This window comes from Pituophis catenifer, unplaced genomic scaffold, assembly GCF_029215685.1.
Source record: "Pituophis catenifer annectens isolate HBS135680 unplaced genomic scaffold, rPitCat1.0.hap2 SCAF_1, whole genome shotgun sequence".
NCBI lineage: Eukaryota > Metazoa > Chordata > Lepidosauria > Squamata > Colubridae > Pituophis > Pituophis catenifer.
This window is the reverse complement of record NW_027256881.1, coordinates 8,252,497-8,269,993: the sequence shown is the minus strand read 5'-3', so window position 1 is coordinate 8,269,993 and position 17,497 is coordinate 8,252,497. Positions and strand designations below refer to the sequence as shown.

Genomic DNA, 17,497 nt, shown 5'->3' with positions numbered 1-17,497 from the left:
CAAATATTTGATCAATATTTATTAGACAAGTTAATAAATGTTAGTGGTCTGTCAAATCAGCCAATGGATGGAGGAGTCAGAGGGAGGTGAGAACGAGAGCAGTGGATAGTGTCCTCCTGTCTACCCTTGTGCCACAAAACTGACAGGTTTCTGGGAAGCGTCATTGGAAGACGCAGTGATGCTGATGTAATCACAGTTTCTCCAAATTTCACTCCCACGGGAGTCATGGGTTCTGGCATTATGTAAGTTAGTCCATTTGAATTACCTTGGTTCAATCCATTGTTGCTCTAGTCCCATGATGGCAAACCTATGGTGGCACGTGGAGCCATATCAGTGGGCATGCGAGCATTGTCCTAGCTCAGCTCCGGCGCGTGCATCTGATTTTTCTTCCGGGCCCACTGGAAATTGGCAAACAGGATGTTTCCAGCCTCCGGAGGGCCTCTGGGGGGGTGGGGAAGGCCCGTCTTTGCCCTCTCCAGGCTCCTAGAAAGCCTCTGGAGCCCGGGGAGGGCGAAAAAACGGGACTTGCAGTCCCACTGGAAGTCGGCAAATGGGCCATTTCTGACCTCCAGAGGCTTTCTTGGAGCCTGGGGAGGGCGAAAAACGGGCCTATCAGGCCCATCGTGCCATCACGTGCCAAAAGCACGGGGAGCGCGGTGGTGGGTCGCTCGTGCATGCGTGGAGGGGCGGGGCACATTGAATTATGGGTATGGGCACACACGCACACAAACCCCCCCCCGCTCCCTCCGCTTTTGGCACGTGACAGCAAAAAGGTTAGTCATCGCTGCTCTAGTCTATACCCTCCAATTTCACCCAGTTGGATGTTACAAATAGACCAGAGAGTTTTAATAATATATAGATAGAAGAGTTTTTTAGTAGTATATACCTGTATTTTTTGGAGTTATAAGACACTTTCCCCCCCCCCTAAAAGAGGGTGTGCGTCTTACACACAAAATGTAGCCAAAAACACAAGACATGGAGAAGGCGATGGTCTGTGGCAATCCTTGCAGCCTGGAACAGTTGATTGGAAGTATTCCGGGAGGCTGATCCACCCGCCAATCAGCTGCTCATGTTGAATCAGGCTGCAATAATGTGCTGAAACTGACCTGGCTGTTCGCTATTTGCTGCAAGGACTATCAGAGTTTGCAGCAGCAATCACATCCAGAAAGCACACACAAGTAACTGATTCAGCAGGATTCAATAACTTCTTTTTTTATATAATATAACACCTGAAGTAAATATACAATACCAAAAGCAGGTTTTCCAACATGGTAGTAAATACAAGCAGAACACAAGCAGAGGAGAGGAATTTCAATTTCAGTTTAGAACAGTTGAGCTAAGCCACGCCCAGGCTCCTTGCTGTCTCCTTCCTTGTTGCTCACACAGCAAATACTGTTTCAGTTTCCAAACAGCCCTCAACTCTCTCACACAGTGACAGGATGCTACTCAGATGAATACCGATGGATGCTGGTAGGCAGAGGCAGAATTTTTTTTTCTTATTTTCCTTCCCAAAAACTGAGATGCGTCTTATACTCCGAAAAATACAGTAGATAGATTCCAACAGAAGAAAATATTTGTAGGCCATGGTTGAATTGTGAAATCCTTGGTGCTGTCTGTGTTCGGTTGTTTCCTGACCCAACTGTATAATATCAACAGTGGATGGGATGATGATGATGATGGAGAGCACATCAGTAAATTCTCGACTTAACAACAGTTCATTTAGTGAAAGTTCAAAGATACAACGGCCCTGATAAATGTGACTTACGATCGTTCTTCACAGTTATGACCTTTGCAGCATCCCCATAATCATGTGATCAAAATTCAGATGCTTGGCAACTGGTTCATACTTATGACCGCTGCTGTGTCCCAAGGTCACGTGATCCCCTTTTGCGACCTTCTGACGAAGGAAAAACAACGGGAAAGCCAGATTCACTTAACAACCAGATTACTCACTTATTAACTGCAGTGATCCATTTAACAACAGCGGCAAGAAAGGTTGTAAAATGGGGCAAAACTCACTTAACAACAGAAACATTGGGCTCAGTTGTGGTCATAAGTCGAGGACTACTTGTAGTGTTTCCTAATTGGGTCATGAGACACCAGCAAGAAGGCAGCCAAGCTCAGAAAGCACCAAGTTATTATTTAATAGATGCCTCATACCAAATGACAACTAAGAGCTATCAGCATGGTTCTTGAAGTAATATTTCAAAATATCTTAAAAGGTTAGTTATTAATTAAAAGTGACAGAAAGGGCTGATAGCATCAACTGGTGTTGATTAGAAAGGCTGGCACCAGAAAAGCCATTAGGGAGAATAAAACAAACTTTAATCCTGTGGACTAGCAGTTTTTTACCTGTGGATGAAAGGATGGGATTAACACAAGAATGCTAATAAGTGAGACACTTTTCAGTTTGCTCTTTTTGGGGATCAGATCCAGATGGGAATCCCTTTGGGCCAGAGGTTGGTAGTCTTCCGTTGACCCCTTTCTCATTCCCGTTTGCATCAGCTCACAAAAAAATCTCGTGTATCTGAGTAACAAGCCGCAAATTGGAAGAGCCTGTAGTACAGTGGACTAAAGCACACTGTTATTAACATCTGCTGCTTGCAATTACTGCAAGTTCAAATCTCGCCAGGCTCAAGGTTGACTCAGCCTTCCATCCTTTCAAAGGTAGGTGAAATGAGGACCCAGATTGTGGGGGCAATAAGCTGACTTTGTATAAATATACAAAAGTATGAAGGCTATTGCTTAACGCATTGTAAGCCACACTGAGTCTCTGGAGAAGGGCGGCATATAAATTAAAGCAAAAAAAAAAATAAAAAAAAAATTGTGGATTCTTGAAAATTCTCTTGTAGTGACTTCACAATAGATAGAACCATGCACATTGCTTATTAAAGATATGTATTTTTTCTTTCTCTCTCTTTCAGAAGAAAATGAAAAACATGAAAAACTCTGCCAGGAGCGTGAACAGGAACAGAAGAAGGCCAGCGTGCAAAGGGTTAACCACGTCGCCCAGCCGGAAGAATCCCGCAATGACCTCCAGGCCGGCCCTTTGTCTCCGCCCACTCCAGCTCCTCCCCCTCCTCTTCCCCCCTCCCTGGCAGCTCCCATTTCCGTCATCCCCATCCCAGTGGTCACCAGCCCCCCTCTGCCAGCCCCCCAGAGTACCTTGTCCCCCCCACTTATCCAGCGGCACTCACCCATGTTAAACATGGGTCTCAGCAAGGAGCCTCCATTGATGGCCCCCGTGATCCAGAAGACTTCGGGGCCCCTTCTTCCAGACATCAAGGCCCCCACGCCCCCTTCGGCCAGCCCCAGCCAGCTGCCCCATTACGCCACCTCCGTCTTGGCTATTTCCCCACATCACATGGCCCAGCCGCCAATCAAGCCCCAGCCACCTGCCCACCAGCCACTCCTCCCGCATCATGTGCCTCCACCACTCAATGTCAAGGTGAACCCGTCAGAAGAGGCCAAGCCCAGCGAGCAGAAGAAGAGACCTGGCGGGTGAGTAGAAGGGCCTTTGTGCAGCTCAGTGTGTGTGTGTGTGTGTGTGCGCGCGCGCGTGTGTGTGTGTGTTAGTACCCTGTTTCCCCCAAAATAAGACATCCCCCGATAGTAAGCCCAATCGGGCTTTTGAGCGCATGGCAATAACGCCAAGCACTTATTTCAGGGTCAAAAAAATGTAAGACAGGGTCTTATTTTCGGGGAAACATGGTACATGTAGTCCTCGAGTTACGACTGCTCGTTTAATGACTGTTTGAAGTTACAACAGCCTTGGAAAAATTGATTTATGACCTGTCCTTGCATTATGATGGCTGTACCACCCTCGTGGTTATACGACGACAATTTGTAGTCAAAACCGCCCAGCATTTATTACCAATTACAATATTATGACCTCGATTTATGTCTTTTTTTTTCTTTTTGGTAATTTCAGGCAAAAAAAATGCCTGAATAAGCATTGAAATGAAGAAGCTGGATTTGCTTAATGACAGTGCGATATGCTTAGCGACTGATGATTCACTTAATGACCATGGTAAAAATCTTTGTAAACTTCAGTCCGATTTCACATACAATCACGCAATGACATTGACAGAAATTCCAGTCCCAATGGTGGTTGAAAGGCGAGGACTACCTGTATGGCAGAACTGAAAAGGATCTGGTCCCTTCCTGATAAAATGGCCTTCCCTTCAGTCCAGTCAGAGGTCGAATGGAAAGGAAGGATGAGAATAAGGGAGAAAAGAATATTATTATTATCATAATCCTCACTGCCATCTTCATAATTAATATCACTCCTGAGTGGTTTGCCCTGCAGCAACAGATCCGGGGGCTGCATTCCCACAGCATCCTTAACCTTATGGAGTTAATCCATCTCCTGAACTTGCATAACCAAGTGGTTCCATGGGCTATATTCACACATGTCCCAAGATCCCCTTCTGTGTTTTGAAGTGATTTGGTTAAGGGGGTTGTGTGCATTGAAAGTAGAAAGATTTTGGGGGATAGAACGAGCTATAGGTAGTCCTCATTTAGGCACCTAAGACACAACAGCACTAAATAAACTGACTAACAATTGATCCTTGCAACCTCCCCATGATCATGTGATCATGATTGGGTGTTCGGCTGTTGTTAGTTGCGAAGTCGTGTCCAACCCATTGCAACCCCCATGGACAACGTTCCTCCAGGACGTTCCTGTCCTCTACCATCCCCCGGAGTCCATTTAAGCTCACGCCGACTGCTTCAGTGACTCCAATCAGCCATCTTGTTCTCTGTCGTCCCGTTCTTCTTTTGCCCTCAATCTTTCCCAGCAGTAGGCTCTTCTCCAGTGAGTTCTTCCTTCTCATTAGGTGGCCAAAGTATATGAGTTTCATCTTCAGGATCTGGCCTTCTAAAGAGCAGTCAGGGTTGATCTCCTCTAGGACTGACCGGTTGGATTGCCTTGCAGTCCAAGGGACTCGCGGGAGTCTTCTCCAGCACCAGAGTTCGAAGGCCTCGATTCTTTGGCGCTCAGCCTTCCTTATGGTCCAACTTTCACAGCCATCCATTGCAACTGGGAAAACCATAGCCTTGACTATACGCACTTTTGTTGGCAGGGTGATGCCTCGGCTTTTTAGTATGTTGGGTGTTCAGTTACTGGCATGGATTTATGACATTTGCACTGTCCCGGGGTCACATGATCACCATCCCAGCCAACTTCTGACAAGCAAAATCAATGGGAAGCTGGCAGGGAAGTGTCCCTTAACTACCATCGCAAAACAAGGTCATAAAATCAGTGCAGTCACGTGATGCCCCACTTAATGGCTGCACTACTTAAGGATGACTTTTTCCATTGGTGTCTGGTGTGAGCAACCAGATCCACACATGTAGGTGTTCAAACCAACTACAGTCATCCCTCGGCACTCGACGGCTTCAAAATTCATCAAGTTCAGTATTTGGTGGGATTTGAAGCAGAACTCTTATCTCAGCGCTCATCTTTCTCCCGGTGGCCGACACGCAAGGAAGAACATGCTGATGTCGGCTGCCTTGTGACTCGCTATTACTTCCAGCCAATATAGTGGGACACTAAACCCTTTGGGTTTAGTATTCAGCGCATCTTCTGGAATGAATTACCAACAAAGACCGAAATACAACTGTATTACTTTGTGCCTATTATACAGGAATCTCCCTGTATTACTTTGTGCCTATTATACAGGAATCTCCCTGTATTACTTTCTGCCTATTACACAGGAATCTCCCTGTATTACTTTCTGCCTATTACACAGGAATCTCCCCATATTGCCAATCTTTGACTGGGAGCACATAGATAGGACTCTGTGGAGCTTAAGGGGTGTCAGTTCTGGAGCACTTGCAGCTATGCAAGGATTTGAGGCTAATTCCACGCTCGAAGCCTTCCCTCCTACCTGACTGGGTGTTCCCCAGCAATTGTGGTTTAAGTTGAGGACTATCTGTAAGAAGCTGCTTGACTGCCAAGCTGCCAAGACTGAGTGGCTGTGGTTTCTGGCGTCCCAATATAGTCAAGTTGGTGCCATCACTGACTATTGGGGGCAAGTCATTGGCCCCCACGAAGAGGGCTCGCAACTTGGGCGTCCTCCTGGATTCACGGCTGTCTTTAGAAGAGCACTTGATGGCTGTGGCCGGGAGGACTTTCTATCAGGTCTGCCTGATACGCCAGTTGCGTCCCTTTCTGCATCAGGACTCCTTAGGCATGGTCACTCATGCCCTTGTCACTTCCTGCCTGGACTACTGTACTCTACATGGGGCTCCCCTTGAGGAGCACCCGGAGGCTCCAGCTGGTTCAGAGTGCGGCCGCGCGGGTGGTTATAGGAGCGACGTGGCGTTCCCATGTGACACCTCTCCTGCACGAGCTGCACTGGCTCCCGGTGATCTTCCGGGTGCGCTTCAAGGTTTTGGTTACCACCTTTAGAGCGCTCCATGGCTTAGGACCAGGGTACTTATGGGACCGCCTTCTGCCACCAATAGCCTCTCACCGGCCAGTACGCTCACATAGAGAGGGGCTCCTCAGGGTGCCGCCTGTCAAACAGTGTTGACTGGCGGCCCCCAGGGGGAGAGCCTTCTCTGTGGGGGCACCTGCTATCTGGAATGAGCTCCCCCAGGAGATACGGAGGATCCCGGATTTACGCACCTTCCGCCGTGACCTCAAGACCTATTTATTTCAACAGGCTGGCCTGGCCTAACTTTCCCTTTTAATTGTAACTTTTAAAATTGGTTTGAAAACATTAGGGGCGTTTTAAATTGTTTTGGGCCAAATTATTTAATAGGTTTTTATATTGTCTTTTAAATTTTGTAGTTTGTGTGTTTTATCTTTCTGGCTGTTCACCGCCCTGAGTCCTTCGGGAGTAGGGCGGTATATAAATCTAATAAAATGAAAATGAAAAAAAATGAATCCCAGGTTAGAGTAGAATAAACTCCCCAGAACGAAGATTTTCCCATGCTTCACTCGTTAAGATCCTTTATCATAGAATAGCCTTGGATATCTTCTAGTTCAGAGGTCCCCAACCCATGATCCGTGGACTGCAGGGGTGGTATTCACTTACCTTCGCTACCAGTTCGTAAATGTGAGTGCATGTGCCACCTCTGAGCATGCGCAGGGCCTTCCGCCCATGCGCAGAGCATCAAAAATGGGACGTGATGACATCCGGATGGGTAGGCGAAGCCTCCTGCAGCTGCTGCTATCTGTTCACCCAAACCGGATAGAACCGGCTGAATACCACCACTGGTAGACTGGCACCATGCCACACCACGCCATGCCAGAAACCGGGCCACGCAAACAAGCAAAGCCCCATCAGCGGGATGGAGGCAGAACACAAAACCACGCCCCTCTCTGGTCCGCGGGAAAACATCTCTCTACAGAACCGGTCCCTGGTGCCCAAAAAGTTGGGAGCTGCTATTCTAGTTCAACCTCCTGCCCAGTGCAAGAATCCTCCATCCATTCTACACAAATGGCTGCCCAGTCTTTGACATCGAGAGAGCCATGGAACAAACCACTCATTTGTAGAGAATTGGTCCCAGTTTTCAGTGTTCCAAAGCTATCATATGTACCAATGCCAATGGCTGAAATTGTATAAGGACGATCATTTGAGTTAGGTGGTTTTCGGCAATTTTCTTAACTGGCCATTGTGGGGAGCAGACGTCTGAACTAGAACAACCAGTCTTCTCCAACCTGGTGCTCTCTAAATAGGCTGAGACTGGAACTCCCAGAATCCCCCCTGCCTTTTGTCATAATTGGCAGGGGGATTCTGGGATCTGAAGTCCCAGCATGTGTGAAAGACACCAGTTGGGGGAAGAGCCAGTAATGTGCACATGAGCATGTGCCGTATTTTTCAGACTCTTAAGATGCATCGGAGTATAAAACGCACCAAGCTTTCAAAGAGGTAAACAAGAAAATAAATTTTTTGCCCTCCCCGGCCCCCAGGAGCACTCTGCAGGCCTCCCAAACCCTCTGCGCGTCCCGTTTTTGCGAAAAACGGGCCCGGTTTTTTTGCAAAAACTGGATGCGCAGAGGGTTTGGGAGGCCTGCAGAGTGCTCCTGGGGGCTGGGGAGGACAAAAACGCCACACGTGAGGGGTTTGGGAAGCCAAAAAATGGGGCCTGCGGAGGGTTTGGGAGGCCTGCAGAGTGCTCCTGGGGGCTGGGGAGGGCAAAAATGTTATGCAGGCAAGGACACGCAGCTTCATTTTTGTGAGTGGCGGGCCCGCCACTTGTGCAAATAGATCTGTGTAAATGGACTTGTGGACACACACGCTTGCTGCTTGCACAAGTGGAGCTACACACGTGTGCCCTCGCCTGCTGCTTCCGCGGTCTGGTTCCGAACAGGCCGCAGCCTGGTAGGGGTCGCGCGGCCTGGGAACCCCTGAGCTAAAGTAACAGTTCATGCCAAATCCAGTCTGATTGCCTCCAGAATTCCTGAGAAGTTCCATTTTTGCCTGATTTGTTTCCCTGTGGTTCCTAAAATAATCTCGCATTGTGTGATCACGATGACATATTTCTAGTGTCCTGGATTTTCCTTGTCAGAAACAGAGGCTGCGAGGGCTGTGCGTTTCCCTCACCAGGTTGCCTACAAACAACAGATGCATTTGTTACCAGGGCAACAAGGATATGGCAATCGGTGCGCCATGCACATCTTGCGTGTCTGTGATGTGGGACTGGGTGTGTTTGGCTCGATGAGCAGTTACGAGTCTGCAATCCTTCCGAATTGCTTCCAGAAAAATGAAGGGAGAAGATGCAGGTAGCCTTTGACTTGAAACCATTCGTTTAGTGACCACTTGAAGTTTACAACAGCACCGAAACCTGTAACATCATAGTTTTTCACACTTACCACCGTTGCAGCATCTCCCTGGTCACATGATCAAAATTCGAGTTCTTGGTGTGTATTTATGATGGTTGCACTATCCCGGGGTGACCTACCCAGCCACCTTTTGACAAGCCAAGGCAATGAGGGAAGCCAGATTTGCTTAACGATTGCAGTACAGGCAGTCCTCGACTTACGACCCCAATTGAACCCAACATTTCTGTCGCTAAGTGAGACATTTGTGAAGTGAGTTTTGCCCCGTTTTACGACCTTTCTTGCCACAGTTGTTAAGTGAATCACTACAGTTGTTAAGTCAGTTACAAGGTTGTTACGTGACCCTGGCTTCCCCATTGCTACCTATTGAAGCTAACAAAAGGAGACCCTCCCCGAGAGACTGCAATGGTCATAAGTATGAGTCAGTTCACCAAGCATGTGAATTTTGATCATGTTACCATGGGGAGGCTGCAACAGTCATAAGTGTGAAAAATGGTCCTAAGTCACTTTTTTTAGTGCTGTTGTAACTTCAAATGGTCACTAAATGAGCTATTGTAAACCGAGGACTACCTGTATTCACTTAACAACTGTGGCAAAAGAATCATAAAATGGGGTGCAACTCACTTAACAACTGCTTTGCTTAGCAGTGGAAATGTTGAGCCCAATTGTGGTTATAAGTCAAGGACTACCTACCTGTAAGTGTGCAAGACACACGCACATCTCTTCTCTCCTTATGAAATAAAATACTTCCTTTCCACTGATTTTAACAACACTTTGCAATGTTTTTTTCTGATATTTTCCCCCCTTCCTTTCCTGTATTTTAGGGTTGGCACCCGAGAAGTCCATAATAAATTGGAGAAGAACAGGTATGTACCTTTTTTAAATTCCAAAACAATCACCTTTCCACATAACACTGGAGAAAGTTTGAGTTTTCCAAGAAGTTGTTTTCCAGTTGTTTTTTCTGAGCCTTCAAAGGTTCTTGAGAATATGGATTGTAGTTTGCAAATGTGCCTAAAAAAAGAAACTGTTCCGTTAAGGCACAATGCCAAACCATGATTTGCACTAATCTTTGGTTTGCATTTCTCAAAGTCAGTACACAAACCAAGCGTGAAGCTGCTTGTCTGCTTTTTTTTACCTCATCTGTCTCTCTCCAATTTTGTGCAAGCAGTAGCTGTAAGTTAGGGGTCTCCAAACTTGGCAACTTTAAGACTTGTGGACCTCAACTCCCAGAATTCCTCTGCCAGCCATGGCAGAGGAACACACACACGGAGGAATTCTGGGAGTTGAAGTCCACAAGTCTTAAAGTTGCCAAATTTGGAGACCCCTGCTGTAGGTGCTTTTGCCTACTTGGATGCCGTATCAAGTCATGCTATGTGCAAACCAGAAGTTAGATGCCCTCTTCAAATGATTTTTGGGCCTCATTTCCAATTGAGGGGTCCTTGGTGCTCTCTGAACTTGCTTGCTTTCTCGCAGACATTTCATTACCCTAATTAGGTAACATCATCAGTGCTAGTACTGGTAGTAACAACCCTGAGCTAATTTCAACCCTGAGCTACAAATATTCTCCTTTATGTTTCCAATTTCCAAGCTGATGGTTGTACTGATGAGTTTACATAGCCTGGTAATGAAATGCCTGCAGAAAACCAATCAAATTAAAGAGAAAACTAAGAATCTTACAGTTTAACCCTTAGTGAATATATTCCATGAGAATTCCTGTATTGGATCACAGCAATGCTGACCATTTTTTTTCTTCTGTTTGTTTCGCTCTTTTTTCATTTTAATACCTTCTCATTCCGTGCCTTAGATTTGTTGAGTTGATCAGTTGCAATGCTCCACCTCGACGTGTCTTCCCCCAAACCTACATTTTGCCCCTGCCTGTCATGGCCACTTATTTAATTATTTTTTTTGCTATGATTTGCCCCTTTCCGAGATCCATCCCTGCATGTCCAAAACATCTGCTAACATTTTAAGAATCTCAGCTGAGTAATTTCTAAGATGAGGTCAGCTGCCCTGAGCAAATGACTACAGGTTGGGTAGGCCGCAAAATATTTTGCATCCGCCCATTTTGAATTGCTTCAAAACGAGATGGGTGGCAAATAAATTTAATAAATAAGTAAATCCTTTTGTATATTAGGCAATGGAGGAGATGCGACTTATCGGGAGCTTCTGTTGACTTTGTACTCTTGCAAGGCAGTGCAAAAGGTCAAGTTTACAGGTGTGTGTGTGTGTTACGTCTTTGGGCGTGGGGACTTTTATCTGTTCTGCTACCACACCTCCACTGGCTTCATTCAGATGTATAAGTTAGCTTCAACAATCCTGAGCATTGCAACAACTTAAATCATTAGGTCTGGATTTAGTCACCTTAAGAAGCATCTGGTGCCTCCTACAAACAACATTTTGTTAAAAAAACCAAATTGCATGAGATCATCAACATCATTGAGACTACCCTGTTTCCCCGAAAATAAGACCCAACCAGAAAATAAGTCCTAGTGTGATTTTTCAGGATGCTTGTAATATATAAGACCTACCCCCCAAAATAAGCCCCAGTTAAGATTGTCAGCCAGATGGATGCATTCAGTAATGTATTTCCCCCAAAAGAAGACCTAACCAGAAAATAAGCCCTCATGCATTTTTGGAGCAAAAATTAATAGTATGTATGTATGTATGTATGTATGTAATTTATATGCTACCCTTCTCCCGTAGGACTCAGGGCGGCTTACAAAACAAAACAAAACAGAGAATTACATAAACAATTTAAAATCGGTTTAAAGTTAAATTAAAATCAATTAAAAAATTATTAAAATTATTTGAAATCACCCCTATGGATTCAGCCCATTTGGTGAAAAAGCCACGTCTTCAATTCGCGACGGAAGGAGAGGAGGTCCGGGGCTGTCCTGAGGCCGGTGGGCAACCCATTCCAGAGGGTCGGCGCTCCCACAGAGAATGCTCTCCCCCTGGGGGCCGCCAGCCGACATTGTCTGGCTGACGGCACCCTGAGGAGGCCTGCTCTGTGTGAGCGCACAGGACGGTAGGAGGAAGGCAGGAGATGATCCTGCAGGTACTCCGGGCCTAAGCCATGTAGGGCTTTATAGGTGAGCACCAGCACCTTGAAACGAACCCGGAGAGCTACCGGCAGCCAGTGCAGCTCACGCAGGAGAGGTGTCACACGGGAGTACCAAGAAGCCCCTGTAACAACCCGTGCGGCCGCATTCTGGACTAACTGTAGTCTCCGGGTGCATCCCAAGGGCAGCCCCATGTAGAGAGCATTGCAGTAGTCCAACCGAGATGTAACAAGGGCATGAGTGACCGTAGCAAGGGCATCCCGATCTAGGAAAGGGCGCAACTGTCGCACAAGGCGTACCTGTGCGAAGGCCCCCATGGTCACGACCATCAAATGATTATCTAGGGATAGCCGTGAATCCAGGAGGACCCCCAAATTGCGGACCCTTTCTGAGGGAGTAAGGATCTCCCCTCCCATCACATATAAGATCTGGTCTTATTTTCGGGGAAACACGGTATTCAGTTTTGCACAAGAATTTCAGGCAAGTTAACTCTATTCACCTGAAATATTGTAAAATTTGAAGCAATTTAAAAATACTTCTTTAAAATTATTTTGAGACATTCACCGAGATCACCGATGTTTCTCAACCATGGGCGCTTGAAGATGGGTGGACTTCAATGCCCAGAATTCCCTAGCCAGCATGAATTCCCAGCTAAGGGAATTCTGGGAGTTGAAGTCCACACACATCTTCAAGTGGCCAAGGTTGAAAAATACTACATTAAGGGAACTGAGGGCCTGTGTTGTTGACCCTACTTTTAAACCTCATGCCCCCCAATGGTTTCCTCATTTCATGCCAACCGGCATATCATTTTGATCAAAGTCAAGATCAAGTTTGTTCTGCAGGCTGACTAAATTTGGGGTTTTGTTTCTATATAGACGTGCCCACTTGAAAGAATGTTTTGAGACCCTCAAAAGAAACATCCCCAATGTCGATGACAAGAAAACCTCAAACCTCAGCGTCCTAAGGAGTGCCTTGAGATATATCCAGGTAGGGCCTACAACATGGATTGTTTTGGTGGGGTTTTTTTGACTCTGTTCTGAGGTGTGAAGAAAACTATTGTGAGCACCAGTTGTTGGTCTCATCCAGACTAATGTCTTGGACTTCTGTTTCAAAATCCCCTTGACCTAGAATGATGGAAGCTGAAGTTGTGTGGATTGGGGAAAACCAGCTAAATTTTGACCGTTCCTCCTTTTTGAAAAATTGAAATGGCTTGTGTAGGTAGCAAAAGATAATTGAAATTAACATTATGTCATCTGCTAGGAGGGATTTTCCCACTGTCTATTTCCTGGTAGGTGGAAAGTTCAGGAGAAGCAGACAAAAGATTTCTTGTTTGTTACATATAACTAATTAAATCATAGTGTGTTGACAGGCGCTGTAAATTTCTGAGAACATTTTGAACAGGAAAAAAAAAAAGGCCCTATGTATAATAGGTTAATGTATATGAGAAGAAGAATGTGATAAGGGACATTTTCAAAAATTAGGTACAGGGAGTCCTTGATTTATGACCACAATTGAGCCCAAAATTTCCATTGCTAAGCAAGGAAGTTGTTAATGGAGTTTTGCCCCCATTTTACGACCTTTCTTGCCACCGTTGTTAAGTGAATCACTGCTGTTGTTAAATTAGTGGCACAGTTGTTAAGCGAATCTGGCTTCCCCATTGACTTTACTTGTCAGAAGGTCGTAAAAGGGGACCACATGATCCCAGGATACTGCAACCGTCATAAATACATGCAATTCAGGTATGTGACAACCGTATTTATGATGGTTGCAGCATCCTGTGGTCGCATGGTGGCCGTTTGTGAACTTCCCAGCCAGCGTCCAACAAGCAAAGTCAATGGGGAAGCTGGCAGGGAAGATCACAAATGGTGATTGTGTGGCGACAAAAAAAAAAAAAAAACTTGCAAAATCCGGGGGAGTCATGTGACGTCTAACTTAACAGCTGTACTGTTTAACAATGAATTTTCCAGTCCTGATTGTGGTCGTATGTTGAGGACCACCTGTGTTAAGCAACGGAACTCCCTGCCTCCAGAAGTCATGGGTCCTCCATTACTGGAGGTTTTCAAGAAAAGATTAGACAACCCTTTGACTGAGATGATCTAAGGATTCCTGCCTTAGGCACAGTGGTGAAATCCCCCCCCCCCAGTTCTATCCGGCTCACCGAACTGGTAGCGCCGGCGGCAGGAGGCTCCGCCCACCCACCCGGGACGTCATTACGTCCTGTTTTTTAACCATCTGTGCATGTGCAGAAGTGGTGCGCGCACATAGTGTGTGTGTGTGCTCCCACACTGGAGCGCACCTGAACCAGTAGTGAAGGTAAGTGGATTTCACCACTGCTTAGGCATGGTATTGGGCTCGAAGACCTCCAAAGATCCTTCCAACACTATAATTCTGTGATACAGGTGGAAGCCACCTAGGGGCATATCTGTGGATTAAAGCAAGGGGTATAGACTGCCAGCTGTGGTGTTTTTGACAATGGATCAGGAGCTGTTGTTTGGAGTGGTGCGGTGGCCTAGAGGTGGAGTTCTGGCCTCACAATCAGTGTGAATTCGATCCTAGGTAGCGGCAGGTATTTCTCTCTCTGGACACGCTGAGAATATATCTGCTGAACAAAACTCCCCATCAGCAATAGGAAGGGCATCCGGCCATTAAAAAAACACTCTGCTAGCTCCATTCAGTTGCCCAGATTCCTCCCTGCAAGATATTATGGGATTGTTAAAAGAAGAAGATGATGATGATCAGGAGCTGTGGTTTGTCCCATTTATATAAATGGTTTTAATTTACTTGAGCTGGAATCTGGTGTGGGGTCTGAAGGCAGTTGTGAATCTAGTGCAGCTGTGTTCTGTTTCATGCCATCAGGTCATAGCCGTCTTCTGTGTGTTGACATTAGTTGGCTGAACTGAACAACTCTTGCGTAATTGGATGTGTTGATGTACCACCCCATTAGAAGGAACAGCCTTTGTTTGAAAACTGATGACAAAGTTTTTAAACTTGTTTTTTTTTTTTTTTTAAACTGCTTGTGGTAGCTGAAGAGATCCTTCCTCTGGTCTCAGTGGTGTGTAGGGAAAGAGGATTTAGAAAGCAAACGTGGCATTTGTGGTAGAAGGAGGGAAAAATATTATTGGTGTGTATATATATTTTCAGTAGAAAGCCCAGCTTGTGCCAAATGACCTTATGTATTGATTTGCTGACAGCTTGCATATGATTCTCATGGCTTACATATGCCAGAAGCTGGTGTGAAGCTATGCCTTGGAAAAGCATGCAAATATTTTTCTCATAGTGGCAGCGGCCAAAGTTTTACTCATGTTGGTTACTGAAAGTATGATTTTCACTGAAGAGGAAATCGAAAACTTATGAAGCAATGGCACCTCTTTACTTTTTTTTTTTTTTTTTAATTTGATTTATATGCCGCCCTTCTCCGGAGACTCAGGGTGGCTTACAATGCGTTAAGCAATAGCCTTCATACTTTTGTATATTTATACAAAGTCAGCTTATTGCCCCCACAAACTGGGTCCTCATTTCACCTATCTTAGAAAGGATGGAAGGCTGAGTCAACCTTGAGCCTTGGAGAGATTTAACTTTAACGTCAGTCTCTGCAAAGAACAATCCAAAAAGGATGGGAATAGAGAGAGACCAGAGACTAGCAAAGGAATAGGGCAAGGCGGCTTTATGTGCAATCTCGGCTAACCTGCAGAACTCTCTGCCACATGATGGTTGTGTTTGCATAATGTAGCTGATTTAGGATGCTGTTGTTCCAGATTAAGTTAAGCCTTCACCTCTGTGAGCTGGCAGTGGATAAGCAGGAAGCTTAACTGTTGCAAAACCTGCGTATGTGTTTTGTGTGTTAAGTAATGTATTTGACTTTTATCACACTGTGTACTGTATCCTCAAATGTCCAGCAGACATAACTCATGTTTGTAGGTCAATAAAAATCAAAATGCTAATTGAGTACAGGTGGTATTCAACACCACCAAAATTGAGCCCAAAATTTCTCTTGCTAAGTGAGACATTAGTTCAGTGGGTTTTGCCCCGTTTTATGACCTGTCTTGCCGCATTTATTAAGTGAATCGCTGCAGTTGTTACATTAGTCACAGGGTTATGAAGTGAATCTGGCTTTCCCATTGGCTTTGCTTGTCAGAAGGTCACAAAAGGGGATTGCATGACCCCATCATAAGTATGAGTCAGTTGCTAAGCAGTTGAATTTTGATCACGTGACCATGGGGTTGCTGCAACCATCTTAAGTGTGAAAAACTGGCTGTAAGTCACTTTTTTCCGGTGCCTTTGTAACTCCAAACAGTCACTAAATGAACTGCTGTAAATTGAGGACTACCTGTATAACAGTGGTGGGTTCCTCCTGGTTCGGTCCGGTTCGGCCGAGCCGATAGCAGTGACGATATGACGTCACCGAATCGGTTCTTCCCGCCCTCCCACCCCCCCACGTTATTCTTACCTTTTATTTGGTCCCACCCCCAATATAATGAGATTATATGTAGGTATATATGGTATTAACCAATTCTGACCCAGCTTATTGAGCTCAGTCAACAAGTAAGATTAATCCAGCTGCTACCTTTATTAGGACTGGTTAAAATGTTTACAATTTATTTCGATTTATATAGCTGCCTCTTTTTGCCAAAACAACTCTAAGGGATGAACAGTATAGAATACTCAACAATCTAAATCAGTTTTTCCTCAACCGAGGCAACTTTTAAGATGGGTGGACTTCAGGGGTGGGTTCTAACCGGCTTTACTACTGGTTCTCTTTGTGCGCGTGCTTTGCGTGCGATCGCCTCTTTGAGGCGTTGTGAATCTACCCAGCTGAGGTGCGGCAATCCGCTCTGCCGCACCTCTCAGCTGGGCGAAAAAAGAAGAAATATAAGGTCGGAATAACGCGGGGGCGGGTGGGACGGCCCAGCTCCCGAAGAAAGAGAACTGGTTCAGTGACGTAATAGCGTCATTGCTACTGGCTCGGCCGAACCGGGCCAAACCGGGAGCAATCCACCACTGATGGACTTCAACTCCCAGAATTCCCCAGCTAGCACAGCTGGCTGGGGAATTCTGGGAATTGAAGTCCACCCATCCTAAAATTGCCTCAGTTGAGAAACATTGATCTAAATTAAAACATAGTGGTCTAAATTAAACCACAATATAATCCAAAGGAACAGCAGCCAAACCTCAACATGTAATCACAAAGGATTGCAAAAGAATGTGCAATTTGCCAGATGCTCTCTCTAGTGTTCTGCATGAGGCAAGTTGTCACTTATTATTACTTCTTATTAATAATTTATTTAATAGGGTTAGATGCCTTCCTAGCTCAAACAATGCAGCTCTGGGTGGTGTGCAACACACCCAAGAATAAAAAGGCCTACACAAAATAAACAGTAGCAACTAAAAATCACAAACTAAGCAATACCAGCTGAAAACTGGGGCAGGGAGACAGAGTTTAAAAATAAATTAATTAGTTGTGTGTGTTTTTGTTACTGTTCCCTATTTTTTAATATTTTCAGGGTGGTGATGATAGTAGTGACACCTTACTTAACCAACAACTTTGCAGAAAAACACTGGAAACCCTTTTTGTGCAATTTTGAGTGTTCCTTATTATAGAAATACAGGTGATCCTTGACTTACAACAGTTTAGCAACAGTCT

General features: G+C 45.4%; 1 protein-coding gene across 2 annotated transcripts in view; it reads left to right on the top strand.

Annotated features, from left to right (window-relative positions):
* The window catches only part of MNT (MAX network transcriptional repressor), an 88,660-nt gene that overhangs the window by 33,987 nt on the left and 37,176 nt on the right, over positions 1-17,497 (top strand). Inside the window, exons 2-5 of one of the 2 annotated variants that reach the window (XM_070932053.1) lie at positions 2,925-3,501; positions 9,619-9,660; positions 10,929-11,009; positions 12,732-12,843. In XM_070932053.1, the coding sequence (XP_070788154.1) occupies positions 2,925-3,501; positions 9,619-9,660; positions 10,929-11,009; positions 12,732-12,843 (812 nt within the window). The remainder of the gene's footprint in view (positions 1-2,924; positions 3,502-9,618; positions 9,661-10,928; positions 11,010-12,731; positions 12,844-17,497) is intronic. The other variant, XM_070932054.1, reaches the window with a different exon arrangement.